The 22,833-nt window shown below is 37.8% G+C and overlaps 1 protein-coding gene across 1 annotated transcript in view; it reads right to left on the bottom strand.

Annotated features, from left to right (window-relative positions):
- Positions 1–2,501: 2,501 nt before the first annotated feature.
- Positions 2,502–22,833, bottom strand: part of LOC139729655 (protocadherin-15-like) — a 39,146-nt gene continuing 18,814 nt past the window's right edge. Inside the window, exons 20-34 of the mRNA XM_071640582.1 lie at positions 22,506–22,612; positions 20,389–20,501; positions 19,842–20,012; positions 19,163–19,302; positions 18,092–18,304; positions 16,998–17,236; positions 14,330–14,551; positions 13,670–13,762; positions 9,208–9,249; positions 8,688–8,712; positions 7,744–7,814; positions 7,038–7,086; positions 6,309–6,409; positions 5,504–5,741; positions 2,502–3,143 (exon numbers count right to left, since the gene is read on the bottom strand). Coding sequence (XP_071496683.1) covers positions 2,547–3,143; positions 5,504–5,741; positions 6,309–6,409; positions 7,038–7,086; positions 7,744–7,814; positions 8,688–8,712; positions 9,208–9,249; positions 13,670–13,762; positions 14,330–14,551; positions 16,998–17,236; positions 18,092–18,304; positions 19,163–19,302; positions 19,842–20,012; positions 20,389–20,501; positions 22,506–22,612 — 2,421 coding nt within the window. The 3' untranslated portion in view covers positions 2,502–2,546. The remainder of the gene's footprint in view (positions 3,144–5,503; positions 5,742–6,308; positions 6,410–7,037; positions 7,087–7,743; positions 7,815–8,687; positions 8,713–9,207; positions 9,250–13,669; positions 13,763–14,329; positions 14,552–16,997; positions 17,237–18,091; positions 18,305–19,162; positions 19,303–19,841; positions 20,013–20,388; positions 20,502–22,505; positions 22,613–22,833) is intronic.

Below are 22,833 nucleotides of genomic sequence, written 5' to 3'. Positions count from 1 at the left end.
TGATTTACATATAGGTTATCGGGCTTTCCCACATCTTTACAGCCAATGTTTACACTGGCCTGTTACAAACTTGCCATGCATACAACAGATTGTGGCACACACCATAATGTCTTACTTCCTCCGTTGTCATTCAGTTTCAGTGCATTTATCTTGGTGAAAATGACAGACCTCTTTTATGTAACTTGCACAAAATTAGAATTGAATTTCACATACGTAGGTTGACGCACAGTCTGAATATACATCCATCTCTTTTATTGTGGTTTTAATTTGGTGTGTTTCAGACACTGTTAAAAATGACACACTAAAGACCACACAGCAACTAAAATCTATCCAATGCAGTGTAAAATATCACCTACACACCTAGTGGATTGTAGCCACCTGTGAAAATTTACACATTTGTTTCTGTAACAGAACTTACCTTATCAAACTTCATGCAAGAAGTTGAGGCCCGATTACAAAAGGAGAAATGAACTACAAGTCACATAATATGTAGTGTAAGGGTATCTTCCTCAGCAATAGCTGATTCCCTTGGTTGCACTTGGGCTTCAACTCACTGCCTTGGAGTTTTTTCATGTTACTATCAAAGAAAATCTCTTTTGTGAAAGAGCCTTCACTGGTCTGCCTTGGAATAACTTACCATTAGATATCAGGAAATACCCAATCGTATCATTCAAATTCAGACTTAAATTATCTCTTTATTTCACTATTCACTATTCTTAAGCATATCAGGAGCTCTTGCAGCACAAAAGAATATATATATACAGAGGTTTTACACTTTGCAAATTGATATTATTATCATGATCAATAATTGAATTTTGCTGCTTTATTGACTTTGGTACAGATATAACTTCCACTTGCCAACACTAGAACAGAGACTTGCGGCAGACACCTACTAAACAAAAGTTTTGCACAAACATGAGAAGAACAGTTAATACAATCAATCTGCCCTGCTTGGTGTGTGAGAAAGTGCTTCTACCATGCTGTGTGTTCAACAAACTTTGTATAACATCTACATGAAAGGCAAGCTAGGGCTTTGTGATTCTGACTGCAGGTGTTTTATGTTTAATGTGACTTAATTGGCAATCAAACACATCTACAGAGAACACCATTTTTAACATATATGATTCTACAGTAAAAGAGGAAACTCGTTGAAGAAAGAAAATGTGGAAACTCTAAATGCACAAAATCTTTCGTTTTGAATGTTTCATAAATTATATCAGAGATGTACGACAACCAAAAATACATGAAGGAAATTACAATGCGGCATGTTGTTGGCATATACACATTTACTTCTTAGAAATATTATGTGGGGTAACTACACAGGACAGAAAACCATGTCATAATCCCAATCAATAACAATCATTGATGCTGATCCATACTATTGTATGCTTCACAAAATATAACCTTTAGGAGTTGAACTAGCCATTCTATATTTAATACAAAAGTGGCTTGTACTGTAAGTGTAAGTATCAGCCTTCAAGGCTAGGTAAATACACTACAACAAAAGTCAAGCAAAAAGTCAGAATAACGGGAACAGTTGAAGTTACCAACACCATAAACTTATTATGTACAGCCAAGAGTTCATCCAAGAGGGCATGACGAGATAAAAGTGTGGTACACAGATTAACTAATATTGCACATCATTTGGGATGACAGCTGATTTTAGAATCTTCACAAAAGCAATCAAAATGGCACAACTCTTATCATCATAACAGTGCCTGATATGTCAAATAATCAGCTCACATGCATGTTTATTGTGGGTCATAGCTTACACTGAAGGAGACACCTCTGTCACTAGATCTTTGCTAGTCTGCATGAACAATGTAAAATGGTACTTTTATTATCAGTAAGTAAACACATGCACATTTGCAATGCCCACCAGACACACATACACACACACTTAGGACTTGTCTTTATATTACATGGTGTGACACATCTATCATTCTAGCCAGAGCAAGAGATTCCATATTGATCTATGGCAACAACTGCTTGCTTAACCTAATCATTACTCCTCTGATTATTCTGGATTACGTCAACATTGTGCTAATAGCTAGTGGGTGAATGTGTGAAGAATGACTGCAAGCATTGTCTAGTGTGCAGTGCAAAGGGAATTATAGAATATTTACCAAACTGTGGGTTGTATTTTTCACCTCTATGCAGTCTCTTTGCGGCACAGTTTGAAATCATAAAAAATGGTTAAACATAATCAACAGGAAAATCTTCCTTGAGTTGTCATTTTATGAAAAATTGATAGATTTGTGTTTGTTTGTGTGTAATTTTGTCTGACTAATATAATTTCTGTTTAAGTCAGACTTCTCTACGAAGTGACACACCCCTCAATCTGACATGGGGAAAACCCTGTTGTGCTGGGTGTGGTTTTTGCAGCTTTAGGCAATTGGTGGACCCATAGTAGTTACTGGAATGAATGGAGTACTACAACTGAGCTTTTCACACATTGGCATGAGGCTGAAAGAGCTGGCATAAAAGAATTACCCCTGGTAACCAAAATCCAACCCACATCTGATGGCATAAGTCACATGACCTCTCTAGAGAAAGGTCGTCATGACATCCTGAGCCTCCCAGTGGTTTGAGGAGAGATTGTTCTCCGTCTGGCTTCCCTCCCCTACCATACCCGCCACATGGATGTCTTCCGGATGAATGTCGTAGCTGCCCAGTGATGGGGCGGGGCGCTTGGGGTTAGGTGGGGTGCTGGAAGGCGAGATGGTGTAGGAGTAGGAGGAGATCTCAGAGACGGGGGCCGGAGGATTGGACTTTAGCCCTTCCGACAGCTCATTAAGAATCTTGTCGCTGGTATTGTCCTCATCTGAGTTGTGTTGGTTGAAGCCCATATTGTCTGCGCCGCCCTCGTGTGGCAGGGTGCTTTTTGGGACGACTGGAGGTGGAACCTTGATGGGCGTGCCATACCCCGCCTTCTCTCCCTTCTGCAGGGATTGGTGCCCACTGTCAGAGGAGCCTGGACGGGAATCGGCCGGATTCATTTTCAGAAGGTGGACATTGTCATAAGTGGACATGTCCGGTAGGTGACTGTCGTAAGGTGTGTTGGGGTCAAAGGTGCCTGTTGGGGATGTAGACTTGGAGGGGTAGGAAGGGGTGGACGACTCCGAGAAGGTGTAGGATTGGTCCTGAGGAGGAAGGAGAAAAGTCATACGTTATCAATGTTGTCAAAGCAAGCTTTCTTTTGGATGGTGTGTAGACAATTTCCTAGCCAGTGCTATGCATGACAGTGCTTGCAAGAAATGCTAGAAATAACCATACATTAACATTTACAGCCCAAATTAAATCAGGAAGAGAGCACAGAATAGATATGATGATGAAATATGCTTGACTATTTGACAAGAAATGCATTAATGAAGCAAGTTTGGCTTTGTTGTTAGTTTGATTGAAGGAATGAAGTGAGAATTATTTGTTTTCACACAATCTTGGTTTTTCAATAGGAAGGACAGAACATAAAAAAATATAAATCTTTGCAACAACAACAAAAAAATATTGCATTTAGTTTGTAAATACATGAAATTGTCATATCAATGGAAAAATATCTTACCTCAACAGACTGAGAAATATGCACTGTTACATTAGGCATGTTTAGAATGGAATTTGTTACTTTCTACTACTGGACTCATTCAGAGAAATACATGTTTTTCTGAGACAGTATAAATTTTTGGACAATTTTTATACAACATTCGAGAAAGCAATACAGCATCAACTTACAAGACACGGTAAGCTGGAGAGGAAAATGGAGATCAGTTGATTGAGAAACAAGATGGCTAGAGCTGAAAGGTGATTTTATCCCAGGTTGAGTAATGTAAGGTCAAAGGTCAGAGGTCAGAGTTCACGGTGATTGCATCCAGATTGAATGGAGGAAGGTCGTAAGTCAGGGACAGCATTTTAGGTTAGAAGAGATTGCAAAGAGGCATTTTTAATCCAGGATTTCAGGAGAAAATGAGGTATTGTTGACATGGTTGCAATTGTGAGGATTGCAGATGATTTCAGATCAAAGAAAAAGATATTAATGAAGTAGATATATATTCAAATGATGGGTATTAAGTAGTGAATATAAGTAACCAAGGTGCAGGTCAAAGGAGAAAATGGCATGGAGAGAAATGAGTATGCAAAAATAGTTAAGTAGATATTGACATGAGAGTGCAGTTAAGAAAGCAAGAAAATGAAAAGTAAAATCCAAGGATATCAAATAAGTCATATTTCAGCAGTTTCTCTATCTTAATTTACTGAAGCAGTGTTTTTTTTTTTTCAGCTGTACATATCAAGGTCTGTAATTTATTGATAATCAGTAACACAAGTTTTGGGAAATGAGTGTTTGACCTTCAAGGACTTTCTTGACTTGGAAGCTTGGTAACACGGCAATATAAATCTGAATCAAGCCTCCAAGTATCTTAGAGCATTATGCATTTTCTTTGCTTGTCCAAGGCATTTCAGTTAAATGATAAAATCAAGATACTTTGCAATTGCCTTTTCCTGAATGAAAACTATTTTGCAAAGAGACAACAGTCAGTCTTTATTTCTAAAAATGTCATTAGGACTCTATTCAAAACCGGTTTTCTTTAAAACATAAATTTGCTCTCTTCCACATTTTAAGTACCATAATCATTTTGAAACACTGAACAAAAGAACAAGACAAAAAGTATGAAATCATAGAGAAGCATCAGAAAAATCACAATGAGAATAAACTGGGATATCAGAACAGCAAAATGGAACTATGGAAATGTAAGAGTGAGAAAAGGCACATATGATAGATAAGATTCATGTCAATACTATCAAAAAATTTTAAAGCCATTTGTCATATTTTTTTTCTCTCAAACAAATGACAAATGACTTATCGTGTTTGTTCTGCTCATATTCAAATTGACTTAATGCATACCGACCACAAAGTCCAGTGGATGTCAAACAACAATCAACTTTTGTAATATACATGTACTTTCTCATACGGCAATATTGGTAAAAGAGGAAAATGAACCTGGGGTATGGTTTGTACCAACTTATTCCCATATGTCATACTAACTACAACCATGTTGTGATTTTCACCCTGTAGTAGTATAAAATCATCAGAATTTATGAAGGATCAATGAAAGAATGATTTTGAGATTTAAAGCTTATAACCTCTAAAACAAAGCAATTTGTGAGTACGTGTTTATAGTCATTTCTTTAATGTCTCATGATGCGGGGCGATTTACATGCAACTAGGTCATATTGTCCCCTCAAAGGAATATAGGTTTAACCCGTCGAAGACGAGTCCCGAGAATACTTGGGCAGGTGTCTGTGGGAAATGCATGTTACAGCAAAATCAGCCTGTTCTCAACGGGTTAAGGTCCCATAGCAAGGGCAAGGAAAGTGTTTGCATTGGTGCAGAAGCTTGATGTTGGGTTTTGGGTATTTTATTTCATTTTTTTTTTTTTTTTTTGCTTTGCTGTTTTCTTTTTGCTGGGAATGCAAGGGGAAAAGGGAGGATGAGAGCCCACCACCATACCTCATCTTTTACCATGTGAGGATTGGTCTTGGAGTGGTAGGATGACGACGGTGAAGCAACGTCCTTCCTCAGGTCCGGTTCATCATCCATCGACAGGGCGGGGTTGGTGTACCCCGATCCGGGGCTAAAGAAGCTTGATGGAGGATCATCGCTACGGGTGTAGGCTGGGAGAGTCATATCGTTGCTGTAAGATGGCGACTCAAGCTCAGCACTGCCTGGAATGGTAGCCATGGTGGCCCTAGTGAAATAGAAAAAAGTTGCAACCAGCACATAAAGTCAAACAGAATGTGAGGTATACACTTGAAGAGATATTTTGAAACTGTCCTGCGTGTATCTTACCATTACTTCTATCACTTCACTTTCTAAGAACGTGCATAAGGCACAAAACACTAAGAGAAAGCAGGCTTTAGACTCTATGAATTATATCTGATTCTCAAATTTCATCAGGATAATAAGTCTAGTGTGCAAAGTCCACTAAATGATGCAAACATGATGTGCATCACAGGTTTGAAACACAGGTGCAAAGTGAGTACAAATGAAATGTTGAACAAGAACTGGCTTCCACTGCAGCATCAATAAAAAACTGCATGTTATAAACAGATGTTTACATAATGTTCATTAGGAACCCACTTTCATGTGGGTACTCCTGAACATTTATAAGCACTAAAACAAAAGGGATGAAAAGGATTGCCTGTGTTTTCAGAAACTATCATAGATTTTTGTTTGTACTTGATTGTATCTATGTTTAAGACATGACTGTTTGCCTGAAACCAAGAGAGAGGTTCTTGAAAATGAGATGAATTACTTCATGAGTTGGTCCTCCGGCATGGTGCTGGTGCCAGCTAGGATACCATTAGCCAAGGCAGTCGCCTCCTCATCCTCCGGTCCAAACTCAAGGGTTCTCTCCTGTTGGTGTCACACACACACACACACACATTACAAGATGCACACAGTGAATTGATGATGGAGAAAGGACACATCACCATAGCAACACTGAACATGCATTTTTCAAGAGATGTAAGCCTGAGTTTTGGGCATATATGTATAAGCATGATGAATCAATGATCATAAATATCATTTTCTTTGTAATTCATGCAGTAGAGTTTTATTCATCCAAGAATATTTGTAAGCTCATCCAGATGGATTAGTAAGCCACCACAATATTAGTTCAAGAACCAAATAATATTCTCTTAATATAGATTATATGTGCGCAATGGTAAAAACAGAGGTAAAAACTCTTCTTGCCTAGATATATTTGAGTACATTTCTGTTCACGGGTATATCAGTATTCTTCAAAGCATTTTCGTTGCAAAACATAAATTCTTGCATACATTTGACAAACTGGAATGCATTTACAAAACCTCTTATGTAAGCATTGGTATACTAGTATGCATACAACATACTTCAGAATTCTAAAGGCCTGGTAAAATTATCTCAATTCTTTTTCTGATTCTGTCATCAATAACACCTTTTAACCTCTGAGCAGAAAAAAAAAAAAAAACCCAATCCCCACCCCTCCAGATATGATATATACCTGTGTTTCTCCGTCAAGTTGGTCATGATCCAAAAAGTTAGGTGTGCCACTGTGAGTTAATAGCAAATGGGTATAGTAATGTTCATTAGTATAAGTATATAATAGTGAATACAAAGCAGTTATATTCAGCATCATTTTGGGGTTACACGAACATGCATTATAACTCATTGATCATGAAATGGTAGGGATATGGGAATGTGGGAAAGCACATGCAATACCATAGCCTATAGTTAAATCATTCAAGTGATCCTATAACATATATATCTATCCTTCTCTCTCCCGCTCACATATTATATATATATATATATATATATATATATATATATATTTCATTCTTCTATTTCTCCCTTCTCTCTCTCTCTCTCTCTCTTCCTCTTTTTGTTTCCCTGGGTTTCCCCATTTCTTCCCCTTGTTTTGATATAATGAAAATAAAGTTATGAGCACTTCTCTCCCATGATATGTCAATGCTATGTCTGATATATGGAATAGATATTCCTATAATGATATAAGATAGATATTCATAAAAAGATATGAGACAGATAAATATATAAAGATATAGGACATATGTTCATACAAAAATATAGAATAGATATTCCCATAAAGATATGAAATAGATGTTCATATAACATAACGACTGTGTGAATACTGATGAGTATATATGGATTAATATATTGTGATCACAGCACTCAAATAAATTTCTGCTTACTTTGGGAAGATTTCATCTCCTCTGCGGCAATAAATGGAAACAATGCAAGGAAAACAAATAAGCTCAAGGATCTTAAAAGGTAATTACATAGACAGTTTACAGCTTCATAATCTTTAATTTGAATGAATTAAAAGCAATTCTTATACACCAACTGTCTTAAATTCTCTCACTACTTGTGTTTATGTTTGCAAGGTTTCTGAGTCTTCTAAAAGTAGATAAGATCAAATGCAAGTCTGCAAATGCGTAATGGGATTTTGCTTGATTATAATCTTTATAATGCAAAGCATTCTAATCAAATGACAGAATCAAGGCAAACAAAAGCTAACAAGTCTCCAGCTTCCCATGGATACTACCAGATTCCCTTCATCACAAGTATCCAGCCACACCCCTCAAGAAATCGAGACAGCATGGATACACATGGCCATGCAATAATGTATCAACTGTCAAACACATTAAGCAGCCTTGCAGTTGTTGTTGTTTTTTTTTGTGGAAGTGAATTTTTGAGGAGTGAGATTGCTTAGCAACATTTGCAAGCTGGTAGTACAGATAGTATTTGAGTCCACAGTCTGCACATGCTATATATGGAACAGTTAGAAAGCAGAGCATTTAGATATTTTGTTGTCAAAAAGTGAAAAAAAAAGATAACATTGTGAGGTGAGCAAATATTTGACAGAGTGAATGGGATGAAGGATTGGTTTTCTTTTTCCCCTTGAGGAATGCTAGAACATTAACAGCACTAGATAATTCTATCAAGACAAACTCTGCCAAACTGTGCCCAGCATGCAGGAATGTATTCAGGATGTCATCAAATCACCATGTAATTAGAGAATTATTATTTCTAATTCAGTTTACAGGTAGTTCAAAATAGTACTAGACTGCAGCTGCAATTGAGTTTGATGCCTTAATTGTCGCATGCTACACAAAAACCCTTCCAATTTACTGACCTTTTTTTCTTTTTGAATCTCCCTTCTGTTTTTGTGGTTCTTTAAGAAATCAATAGAAGTTCCAAACTCCATTACCTTTCATCATAATGATTACTACTGACATTGGACATCAGAAAGTTGGAGGATTATTTTTTTTATTTGTTTTGTTTTGTTTTTGTCTAGATATCATTATGAAATCAAATTTGATCTCAAAAGAAAATATGCTGTTACAACATCTGAAAATGGAGACGATTAAAAAAATTAACTATACGAACAATAAAGTCTACATTCTTTCCCTATTATGAATTAACAATGTACACTTCCCAAGTCCTGCAGGAATTTGAAAATTGTCAGACCTGATGTGCATTTTATCATCCTTTACAGAAACAATTATAAGTAAATTGAAATTAATTTGAAGATCAACTTTTTTAAGGTACTGTTCTTTGGCTTTGGGATGAGAAAGTTTCATAACAACAGAATTAAGACTTAGTCTGAAATAGCAAAGAAGAAGTTGTAAGGGGAGAGCAATCTTCCTACTCACGGCTGTATAGACAGGTCGTCTTGATAGTACACAGGGTTTGATCTGTAGAATGATGCAGAATACCAGTTTACCGGTAAATATTTCACTCTCTTTCTAAGCTTTCACTCATCTAAAACAGTTATCAACATGTTTTAATCATAGAAGTTGGGAGATGTGCATTTTCTCACAAATAAAGCCAAAAACTGTCTACTGCATTTGTGTATTTATAGATAGTATATATCACAACTGGTTTGTTGTATTTTCAATAAACTATTTATCATCAAAAAAGAGAAAAATTACTGTAAAATGACAGTCCTTTTTCTGGGCTGATAACTGTATGTTAAGCATCATGTCATAACAAGAGTTCACAGCCTGTTCAAACGCTTTGCCATAAAGCATTGGTCAGGGAAATAAAAGTGACTTTTAACATGTGATGTATAAATGATTTTGACACTCTACAATCAGGGAACTTTCACCCATCTGATCCAACCATTGTGAAAATAAGTACAAGGCAAAACATGTTCAAAGCACACAGCGCAGGCTATGAAAAACAAAAGATAATTGCACATCAATACAAAACTGAAAATCAACATACATGACGAATGAGACAATAAAGAAGCCATAGCACATTGGAACAATGCCAACATATGTAGGCCATGCTGAAGAATATAAGATGCACACAATTGATAACTCTGTATGTGTAAAGCTGAAAATAAATCACATGGCACATAACATGCACAATTAGACAGGAGAACTGAAAGCAATGGTTTACAAAATGAAATAAATGAAAAGGTAAAACATTCTGCTGTGCATGGTAAGAGCAAAATACACTTTAATGAAACAGGGTGATGTCCTAAAAGGAACAAAGGAATATTTCATATTCGATGGCATTTGATTTATCAAAAAGGATTTTTATTATTTTTTTATTATCATATGTGACCGTGCACCTCAAAATGAACATAAAGTCGCACACACTGATTTTGCGTGAGGACTGAAAATAAGTGAAATGGGTCAACCTAGCCGAACTTGACTTTTTCATATTTTCTGAAAGAGCGGGTCTTCTTTTACATTATGCTAAAATTTGGTATCATAAAACGAGCAGGAACGTGTGTTTTTTTAGCAGTTCATCTCGAACATTTTTGGGTAGAATAGTGTGATTAGGTGTGTCTTTAGAATCCCTTTTTCATTTCTGAAAAACCTTGTCCCTACTCTTCACTTTCAACTCTAATAACCTTTGAAAGGATAGTGCTACTGCTTTGAAAGTTGGCATTAATTATGGACAGAATGTGTTAATGAGGCATGCCTAATTTCAGTTTAATCTGGTAATCCCTTCATTGTTGTTACTCTGGTGGTTGACATCCTGTTTTTGGTCACATTCATCGCACAGCCAGCACGGTTTGGTAAAGATTAAGCGCTTGAATAGACACTGTACTTCAGAGCCTCTTTTCTCAGTTCACACTTTTCCTGAGTTTGTGCTTTCTTTCCAATATTTAGATAGGTTAGGAGAGTCCATTTGATTTGAGTTATACATCATTTTAAAGCTTAAAGTCTGCTCTTTCAGAATATGGTCTTAACAAAAAATTCATATCTGGCGACTTTTTGTTTGTTTTGAGGTGCATGGTCACATATTTATTCTATTCTTATATTAATCTCTAAAGGATTGCTTTCTCTAGACATAAATTGTAGCCATAAGTTGTCTCTTAGGTAACAAGGGATATTGCACTTTTTGGTTCTTCTTGCACGAATTCATATAGATTTAATATGCAAGTGAATACAAAGAAAACAAATGTCTTTCCCTTATGGTATAATCACATTATGTCACCAGTTTAAGAATAAATATGTCAGCATGGGTAGTTGAATTTGTCACTACACTGCAATATGTTCATGTTCCTTGTAAGAGTCCGAGTCAGTAGGCAAATATGGGTGAAGTAAGACATAAGACGACTCATGAAAATGATGTATGATGCAAAGTCAAGCAAGATTTTAAAACACAACAAACAAACAAACACAACAAACAATCATATCATAAATCAAATAAAACCAATCTCAAATGGTATACAAAGTGAAGCTTAAGTAGTGAGTAAAGCATGTGTTGCATACAAACATCAAATTGTTTGTGAGTCCAAGTTCTATTCATTTCACAGATCATTGAAGTACATGTAGATACATTAGCAGTACAATCCACTAATATACCACATTCTTTTTTGCTAGTGACAATGTTATATGCCTTCTAAATGATGTAATGTTAAAGGCTGAAAACACAACAATTCAAATGCAAAATAATCTAGGTATGAATGACTGCAAAGTAAAGTATAGAAGAAATAACACACACAGAAAGCAGAAACAAGGTGGTATAATAGAGTAGTTCTTAATTACATGGGTCAACAAAGAGTGGCACAAAGAGAGAATAATACGACACAGAAAGATTGACGGGCTGAGTGTCTAGGCAAACAACGTATCATTTCACCCATGTATTTCAAATATAAAAGACTCTACTATCAAACATTTGTTCACAATCAATTCAATTAGACAATGGCTTTTATCCCTTGATACAAGAGGAACTCATTTCAATGAAATTATGGCCATCCTTTGAGTCAATCTGTCACAAATTTAATATCTAACCATGATTATTACCTATGACCCTCACCAGCTCTTGGCCAAAATCTGTCCAAAATTTGTGTAATATATTCTTGACAACTGTAAACGTTTTGATGAAATTACATCAAATACAGCTTCCCTTCAACAATACAAAAACACTGAAATTCAGGGCTAGAATATATATTGATTTTCAACCTTGGCAGCGACAGTATTTTGGCAAAACTCGGTTAGGTAAATAAGCCTGGCTCACCACTCTAGTTTACTATGCATGATGAATCCGGTCAATTGTAGGTCTGTGCCATTTTAGTGAAAGTTCAGCATTCTATCCCAACCATTGACTTACGACCACTGTTGGATTTCACAAAATCTAATATGACTATCATTCTCAGACTTGCTTTACCTTGTGCTATTCGTGCTGAAATATTCTACTAATATACTTCTGAAAAATGAGTTGGAATAGAACAAACTGAAGTCAAGACAGACGGACGAACATGCATATAAGTGCAAACACATGTTGCCCTTGGCAACCACAGATGCAGAGGTATACATCTGTCAATATGATTCTCTACAAATGATGTGGTTTAAAAAACAAAGGAGAAAGAAGCAGATAGGGACTACAGACGGGAACTTACGTGGAAGGCAAGAAAGCTTTGTCAGGACACTGGGCCCTGGGCGCAGAGGAGATAGTGAAGAGATGCAGAAAGCAGCATGAAATGACTAAAGGGCAAGTTTTATTCTACCCCTGTACAGGCCACGATAACATACAGAAATGTTTCCTTTTCTGAAATACACAACAACTTCTGATGTCTGTCTTTAACTCATAACAACCAACTATTGAACTATTAATTACTGACGAATGATTAGTACAGGAATGCTTTGGCAACAATGAAAGTACTGTATAGTACTGTATGATTTCAAAGTTATGAGAGAGTTTCGTAAGCCCAAGGCAGCTTATATTCACTGTCACTATGGTTACCATCAGACAGAAGTGCTTGCTTACTCGTAATGATAGGCCTAAGTTCACTTTCACCTATTCCTCTACTTAACATGACGGTCAACTTTGCATATTTTTGTTGCCAAAATGGTAGCCACTGCTACTTTTGATATATGGAAGTTTTTCACTCATCCCCATTGTACACTCTATGCCCTTAAAAAATGTATCAAAATCCAAACATAAAAGTTAAAGTGAGTGCAAAAAAGCAAGGAAAGCTGGAATGCCAACTGAGGTACATTAGTGTGAAATGAAGGAAGAAGGATGAATGGGTTTTATCTCAGGAAGATCAGGTCAAATTTATTGTAAATAACGTAAGTACCGGTATATAAAAGCAGTAGGTAGAAATGCACTGCACGTGTCAAAGGAATAACAACAAACAGCAATCTACTCAAAATTAAAGTATCAACAAAAACATGATGTTTTCATTGACGAAAATGTAGCAAAAAAAAATATCATATGAAATGGAAAAGAGTAATTCAAATTTGCATCATGTTTGCAAGAGAGGGGCTATTTTCACATTACACAACATGATACTAGCATATATTGAGTCACTGGGCAAACGCTGATGCAAGCAAGCATAGTCCACTGTATAGCAAATATCCAGAAAGTCTTTTTTTTTTTTTTTGTCACAGTGACAGTTTTTCAATCTTATATTTTTTTTTTTAGTCCTTTCATCTCTAACATCCAGGCAAGGAATCTGTTGTAAGAGTATGTTTTGATCAAGTAATTATAGCTATTCCACTTTCAATCCTTCATCCATATAAATGTGACACTATATTGCATGTTTGCTTCCAGGATGGAAAAACAAAAACAAAAATACACAATCAAACCCAAAACGGAGTTAACTGTTAAAAGAGTCTGTCTTCAAGCAATTAACATTATTGCACTTACATTTCCATGTCATCCCCATTTCCATAAGGATTGAAGGAGTTGTAGAGAGCAGGCAGATACATTCTACCGGCCTTCTCTTTTTCCATCTCCCGTCTGAAGATTACGTGCGAGTGAGAGAAAGTTGAGTCACAAAAAGAGATGAGTCACAAGATTTCAGTGCAAGAAATACTCCACACAAAGTAAGGAACTGTTAGTTAATAGAAGGACATGACCAATTAAAAGAAAACAACAACAACAACAAATCTGTGAAGATACACCATGAGATTTTACTGCAATAAGAAGGACTGATCACAGAACTCCAAGTCACCAAGATTTTGGGCAACCTTCCGGTTTTTTTTTTTTTTCTGTTTTAGTATTATTACATTTACTTTGATATGGCCTGAAAGGTGCAAGTGAAGGAGTTACGTCTTTGTGCAAGTCCAATATATAATCAAGGATTTAGTAAAACTTGCATTGTTTTCTTGCAAAAGGAAAACAATATACCAGGTACCATACATTTACATGTATGAAAATGTGTACAATATTAGTGGCACTTGTCCCAGTGATTGACAGTGTTAACTTTGAGTGCATGTGATATCACAAACAGTGGTTGCTAAAATGATAATGAGAGTTGGGTCATTGTTGAAGATGGAGGGGTCAAAGGTCAATTGACATGCTCACTTCTTCCATGAAATGATGATGACACTAATGGCAATGACTGCACAGATAAAGAGGACACAGGCGAGGCAGATCAGGGCGATGGCCTCCACAGAGGGCCCCTCTCCGGGCGTTAGGACAGGGGTAATCACTGGGGGCAGTGGGGAGCGAATGCTGGTCACTGTTGTGTTGGGCACGATGTTTGAGTAGGCTGCATTGACAGTGCTGTTTTGTGAGAGAAGTAGCCTGCAGACATTCGACAGAAGAGAAAAACAAAAGCCAAATGTTATCATTACAAATGTATTGTATTATCATTATTATCATTACTATCATTATTATTATTATTATCATCATCATCATCATCATCATCATCATCATCATTATTATTATTATTATTATTATTACTAATATATTGTTATTATTATCATCATCATCATCATTATTTTTTTGTTTGCATTATTGTGAGTTCTGGTAACATTGAAAATTAAGGAAGATTCAAAGGGCATCAAGGAAAATAATGCATAACATGTTGCACAATACGTAGATTAAAGTAATTCCAGAATCACGGACACTTTCATATTTACCTTGTCAGAAGAAAATATGTATAAAAAATTACAGTTTTGTATTTCTAATATGTGTACATATTACTCAGTCAGACTGTAATATGCAGGCACACAACAGTACATTTCAAGGAAATGCAAATATTCTGAAATCTCCCAATTTGACACTACTGTGAAAAGAGAGTAAAACCCTACATCAAAAACAAAATATAGGAATTGGCCAAGCAAATGTCAATTACAACCAATTGCCCTCATATGAGTTGTTAAATACATTGTTGAGTTTGAATGAAGAATGCAAACTTAGCACATCATCCAACAAGTCAGGAAGTGTTTGAACCCGTTGAGGACGAGTCCCTACTATACTCAGGCTAGTGTCTATGGGAAATGCATGTTGTAGCAAAATCATCCCATCCTCAACTGGTTGAATGCAATCATAACAATTTGATATCAATACAGTATTATTCACCCAGGGTAGCCTCTCCAGTGTTAAAGCCCAAACAAAGTTCTGGTACGACTGCAAAAGTTGTCAAATTTCGCTCCCAAATGTGAACGTATGCTTAGGAAATGTGCAGGATAACGATGTTATAACAAGATATTCGATGGGTAACGACGAAAATGCGAAATATTAACCAAAAAGGTTCAGTCAACCCTACTTACCCGAACGGGGTCAGGCTAAACTCGGACTCGAGGATAACTCGGCTTCGCTTTGATGACGGCGGGATGAGTTGTAATGGTTGTCCCTCTGTGTACAGTGTTGTCCTATGGGAGCGCCCTGTATAAACTAGCGCTTCGTGTTCTGGCTACTCGCAGTAGTAATGGTCCGAGTTGTTACAACGCGCGCATCAAAAACCTCTTTTGCGCGCATGCAAAATTAGTGTGCGCCTATCAAGCACCTCTAAAACAATCAAAGGCGCTTGATAAACAACAACAAAAACTCCAAAGACCGCGCGTCTCAGCAACTGAGGACCGCGCGCTGTCATTTTTGTTTTGTTTTGTACAGGATTTACGTAATACGTTAGCATGTACTTTCCTGTCCATTCAATTAGGGCTCATTTGGTATTATGCAGTGGCCAGTAGAATGTGGCGATCACGAACTGCGTGTGAATTGTCTGAAGTAGGGTCGAATTTTTCCCGAGACCGAGTTAGTCTGGAGCCTTCTGGAATAAAAGTCGGTTTTCTTACTATTATTATTTTTCTCAAAATACTCCAAACCGACTCATCATTCCGGCAAACCGCGTCAGCCAGGTAAGTTTCTTAGTGGACTCTTTCGATATATTGCAAGAAAAAATGAAATGGTGCTAGACGGGTTCTCAAGCACTTACCGAAACTTAGTTTTCACTTTAACAATGCTCTCTGTTAAGGGCTCTATACCGGGTGTCCCAAAAAAAGCAGAACGGTGGATTTTCAGTACCTTGCTTTCTAAAAGTGATATATTTTTTGACATCATTAGAAAGAGTATCTTCCGCAGAAGACCATGCTACCAAAATCATTAAATTTGGTTCAGTACTTTTTATTCTATGCCAATTTCTGTAAATGCAGTCATTTTCAATTTTTTGCGACTTATGAGATAATAATTTGGGTGCGACACGCGTTCCATACGGTGAATTGTGTAAGCTCGTTGATCCATGTCAACAAAAGATAACACTTTCATATTGGGAGCGCGCACACACACACACACACACTGTTTTTTCCTGGCCCGTGCCCAATGTGAAAGTTGTATCTTTTGTTGACATGGATCACCGAGCTTACACAATATTCACCGTATGGATCGCATGTCGCACTCAAATTATTATCTCATAAGTCGCAAAAATCCGGCGAAATTTGACAATGACTGCATTTTCAGAAATTGGCGTAGAATAAAAACTACTGAACCAAATTTAATGATTTTGGTATCATAGTCTTCTGCGGAAAATGCTCTTTCTAATGATGTCAAAAGATATATAACTTTTAGACCGCAAGGTACTGAAAATCCACCGTTCCGCTTTTTTTGGGACACCCGGTATAACCATACCATTACCCCATCATCGGTAGGCACCCATGTATACACTGGGTCAAGAGGTACATTGTGGGCAAAACATCTTGTCTAAGAATGAATGCACTACGCAGGATTCAAACTCAATCATGAGACTCACTCTACAATGCTGGAGCCACTCAAGGGGTTCCCTTCATCATTGATAGCGTGGAAAAGGACGTCTGATCCCGTGGGGTCCAGCCCGTTGCCCACCTCGCGTTGACCGACATCCTCAATGTGGACCACTGCCCCTAGGACTGTGGAGAGCTCCTGGGCCAGGATGTCCTCATGGAGGCGCATAGTGTCTGGGTCGATGTCCCCTCCGAGGATGGCACGGTGTGAGTTGTCAATCATGGAAATCTAGGGTAGTGAAAATCGGAACCTCCAGGATAGCTAACATGTCAATCTCATCTTACTTCATACATCTCTGATCTCACCGTACCATATTGGTACCGAGCTGTAAATTGTTCAGGGACTTTATGAGCACATAATAAATAATGCCCCAAACATTGCCATGATAGTGAGTTAAGGGAATTCATGCAATTGTAAAATGTAATTATTAATCCGACATTGAGGCAATTGTAATCAGAGTCATGACATCGAAAATATTAGTATGCCTTTATCATCAGCAGTTAGTTTCAGAACATTACAACATATTAGACTTAAAATCAAGTACTATATGTTTCTGGGCAATATACACTATATGTTTCATTACAATTTACATGGGGGTATGTGTTACACTCTGTAGATATATACACAGTGAAGCAAGCATTACATTATTTCTTTCCCTAACATGCACGATCTCTTTAAGCCTTAACTGATAAGAACATTTTTAAAATAAAATGCTTGATGTGATAGTAATTTGTATGATGGAATATATGATCACTACCTTACATCAATGCGGAAGAAACATTTTTGAAGAAAACGAGAGGGGGAAAGTGATATGAAACAACTCCTCTTCTCCCCTTCCCCCAAAAAGTGAACTTAAATAATAACCATGTACAATGGACTTCAGTTGAAAAACTGACTAATTGTCATACCATCAATATAGGACGGCTGCTTTTCAGGGTATAAACAAACTACTTATCATTGATTTTATGGCACTTATATACTTTGCCAAGCCTATGAGAATCTGTCTAACCAGATGAACCTTTTCATACTCTCTCAATACAGACAGACCTATGGTCTCACACTGGGAAGAAAATGAGTTCCTACCTTCAAGGAGGTCTCCTCCGTCTCAAAGAGCCCCTCAGGACCATTCGCCATGACGATGTACTCAAACTGGCTGCCCGCCTCCTCGTCCTCCAGACTCCTGGTAGTGGTGATCTGTCCTGTGGAGGGATTGATCCTGAAGGGCGCCATCGCCTGGTCAACCTGGTACAGTGAGTAGGTCACCAGGCCGTTTGCACCAACATCGGCATCAATGGCCTAGAGTGGAGCCATCAGAAGCATCACACACACACACAAAAAAAAAACCCACACCATTAGTGGCATGGTCACAACGCGCCCTCAACGCATCGACGCAACAGCGCATTGTCCATTTACCACATTTTTATGTGCATTCTCTTCATTGTATGATTTCTATGTTTTGTTATCATTTCACGGCCTTGCTGAAAAACAGCTTATAGCTGATAGCAAGCTTTTTACCATGGTTAAATAAATAAACTCAACTCAACTCAAACACAAACAATATCTGCTAGGAAACACAATCATCTTTGTGGTATTAAATGAATAGCTTCAAATGGCAGTATTATGAGGCTCAGATAACAAAAGTTTAATAACAATATATAAGGGACACAATATAAATGAAAATGGTGATTGATTGTTATCCACACATGGCAATTGATGAGAAGCACTCAAATTTTCTTTCCATCCATCCATTCATCCAGGAATCAAATCTTCTCTTGATCCCTAAGGTCATCCTTCAACAAATCTATGCATGCTGCTACCTCAAAGTACATATTGTGTACTATGGAAGTATGGAAAATGATAAGAAAGTATGTATATGTTCACTTTTTTAGCACAATGAAAAACAGTTAATTCACCCGTTTCAGAAAGCAGGGGGATAATTTCCCTTAACATACGTTAAAAACAGTTTGAGGAAATTCAATTTTGTGGAATTCTATCTATATCTTCTTTACATCCAATAACGCTACAGTCACTCAATCCATATGCATATTCGGGTCTCATTTCCCTTTGATATTTTTGCTAGGATGTCACTCTTAGTAGAGAACACTAAGATCAGAGAGGAGAGATAATATTGTAGAAAATAAAGAAGCTCCTAACCTCCACCATGATAATATCTGTTCCTACTCCAGCCACTGATGACACCCCAGCATAGTATGACTCCCTTGGAAACACAGGAGCATTATCATTGATGTCTTGGAGAACCACATAGATGTAGAGAATGCTGGGGTCGCTCGGCTCTGTGTGAAGACGAATGAGCAGGGAAAAATGGGGAAGATAGACATTTGCTAGATATGTGCAGAATTCTGCTGGGACATTCCGTAAACCCCTTCCTGAAACTATGGATCATCAATTCATTTTTTTCATAAATGGTCCATTGTCTTATTGTATTGGAAGTGGTCTTTGACAGACAATACTGACTCCCCCCCCCCCCCAAAAAAAAAAAAAAAAAATCAATAAATAAATTAAAACCAGATTACCGTATCAAACTTTTAAACCAAGACATATAGATTTCATGACACTTTTTGATAACAGCAAGGGAATAATGCAGGAGAGCACTGCTTTCTCTCTTCAAATAAGAACGACATTGACATCCTTTTGTTCTTTGCCTATCATGGGAGTAAATAATAAGGAATACTCAACTGTCATATTATCCAAAACTTCTCAAATAAAATTGCACGCTCTACAGTGACAGCTTGCAATGGTACTTTTCACCATGTCACGTGATTAGCAGTTGACCAATCAGATAACAAGAATCTTGGTAGGTGTATAAACCTACCCGTTGCACGCTTCTTCCTCCGCTGTGATACAGCTGGCTGGTCATCAGAGGCCGTCTGGTCAACAATGGATGCCTGTATGACCACTGAGTAGTTACTGACCACTTCCCTGTCCAGTGTCTTGTTGGTGTAAACTGTTGCCTTGTTGTCAGTCTCATTCAGCATGAAAGCAGCTTATTGTCAAACAGAGGTAGAAAAAAAAAATCAAATTCAGCATATAATAAAAAGCTATTCACAGCAGAATCTTGATTAGAGTTAATCACATCACAAAATAAAATGTGTTTGCTTTTCCATTCAAAGTGAAAAATACATGCCATGCAAAATTTTATATGAAAACATGTAAGGATGAGTGGAACCACTGCAGAGGATTGCATCTAATGCATCATTAGAGAGGGCATATTTTGTGTTTTTGAAAACTGCCTAAAACGTTTGACTCATTCATTCACATTTCAAGCAAAACTGCGAAGATGCATAATAAGTAAGGTTGTGTATGCAAGTGTTCGATCAACACACTTCCTAAGTCTGAATAACAATTAAGTTTATACTTACTAATATCAGTGGCATCGATAATCTGGTATTCAACGATGTCCCCCTCGTTGGCGAAAGCCTGGATGACGGCGACCTCGATCCCTGGTGCCTGTTCCTCCATGATGTCATTCACACTGCAGTCAGAGAGACAGATGACGAACTTACAATATATTCCCCTTGGTCAGTATACAAATGACGCACAGGTCTGAGTGCGTCAGTCGGAATTGTGTGCATAAGGTAACTATGGAATGCTTAACCCACGAGGCGAAGCCGAGTGAGTTTAGGCTAAATTCCATAGTTACCGCATGCACACTATATTCCGACTGACGCACGAAAAGACATGTGCGTCATCTGATTTATAGAATGGGCAATTTTCTTGCCAAAAACCCATTTTGCTATCGTGTTAACCGATGACAAAATTACTGGATGCATTTCCTTTTGGCTTGGCATACACAAACCATGCGTCAGTTTTTACTGGACACACGGCCAGCCATGCATCAGTAAATACTGATGCATGGTTGTTTTAGCCAATAGGCGTCTCGTACAGGGTGCGCGAACGATTGCTTAGTGCGCGAATCTTTGTTACAAGTTGGCGTACTCTTGCTACAAGTGCGCGATAACATGTTTACCACTGTGACTCAGCGTGCGGCCAGTAAAAATCAACACATAGCTCTCGACCAATGAGATTGCAGGATTCTCGCTACCCATTCTATAATAGATATTGTCTCAATGTTCCTTTACCCTACACATTTTACTCAATGGTAAGTTAAACATGCTCTTTGATGGACACCATATTTATTTACGGCAAGATCAGACTGGCAAAAGATTGAGAACTTTAAGATCGTGAAGTCTTCGGGATCTTTTGTCATGCGGTCACACTGGCAGCCAAACTTGGATCAAGAAGTTTGGATCATTGGTATGCGCGCGCAAGACAGAAGAAAGAGCGCGCTGTCCGATGGCTAGTGATTGTGACCTAACAATGCACACCTGTACATGACAATGGCCTCGCGCTTCGGAGAAACCGTCCGCAACAGATCGAGAAGTTTGGCAGGGGTGGGGGAAATATTCCTAGTTGGAGTGGGAAGTTTCGTGAGAAGTTTTGTGAGAAGTTTCGTGGGAAGTTTGCGGTCACACTGGCGAAACTTCGAGATCTTAAAGATCGCGAACTTAATCTTCTCGATCTTTTGCCAGTCTGATCCCGCCTATAGTCTCTCAAGCAAAGCATATCAATACCACAAGATTGCATTTTCCACCATGATACACACACCATGTATATAAGTAACTCAATTTGCTAGGCTAGTGTCTCATTTATGAACCTCTCACCACACACATTTAAACCACACTTTTGACACTGTTTTCACTCAGGGCTCAAGTTTGGTGAAAGACTCCTCTCCATACATATAACAGTGACAGTTTTTTGTTTCATGTGATGTTATACAAATAATGAATGTTTATGAGTGCAATGGACAGAATATTTCATGAGGTGAAAGATGAAATGATCCATTCAACGAGGCGCAGCCGAGTTGAATGGATCAAACATTTCATCTTTCACCGAATGAAATATTCTGTCCATCGCATGAATGAAAAACATGTATTATTTGTTTTATATAACGCCTAAAATAGATCCTTGTCATTTGATGTTTTATTAATTTAGAAACAAAGAGAGAATCTATCAAGATCGCGAGAGTGCTCACTGAGCGCTTTACACTACCGCACTGTCTAATGTCGCATACACACACTGCATGCAAACGAAAGCGTTTTACATGCGTATGTGCCGGGCTCTTAGCGAGCGTGCAATGGACCAAATCATATGGATCAAAAATTGCACGGTAAATGGAGCCACAATTGCACGGATGATGATGTCATAGTGAAATGGGATGAATGATCAAAGTCAAACAACCAATCAAATGACAAGGATCTCTACAGGCGTTATATAATATACAATGACCTAAGTACGTGGAAATTAGAAATAAGCAAACCAATGCTAAGCCTCCTTTCATGCATTCTTTCAATCAAGGAAGAACAGACTAGATCTGCATACAACGTGGTTATGCCAGAGCCTTTGCTGGTCAAAATAGCTATGAAGCACAATTTATCATAAAGTTTACCAGAAACGTCAAGAGGTGACCCCTACTTACAAGATGACATTTTCTGGAAAGACTGGGTTCTCTACTTGTAGTAGGATGGTGAGAGGAACAGCCCTGAAATTAGCTGGATCCCCTCCATCTGTAGCCACCACTGTCAGCTAGACGTGGTGGAGAGATGATGAGAAATGAGCGAAAAGATCAGTGCTACTCATACCCAGTACAAAAATCACATACTGTTAAACGAGAAATTTTCGCGTGCATTTTAATTTCGCGAATTTCGCGAGCGCCAAAATTCGCGAAATTAAAATGCACGCGAAAGCTTTTGTCTACACTACATGCATTGAATGCCAGTAGCAATTCGCGAAAATTTCATGCCACG

This window comes from Diadema antillarum, unplaced genomic scaffold, assembly GCF_040938485.1.
Source record: "Diadema antillarum isolate AM-2024a unplaced genomic scaffold, OU_Dant_1.0 seq00000248_RagTag, whole genome shotgun sequence".
NCBI classification, from domain to species: domain Eukaryota; kingdom Metazoa; phylum Echinodermata; class Echinoidea; order Diadematoida; family Diadematidae; genus Diadema; species Diadema antillarum.
Note: the sequence above shows the minus strand (reverse complement) of the source record. Positions and strands in the feature narration are given on the sequence as shown.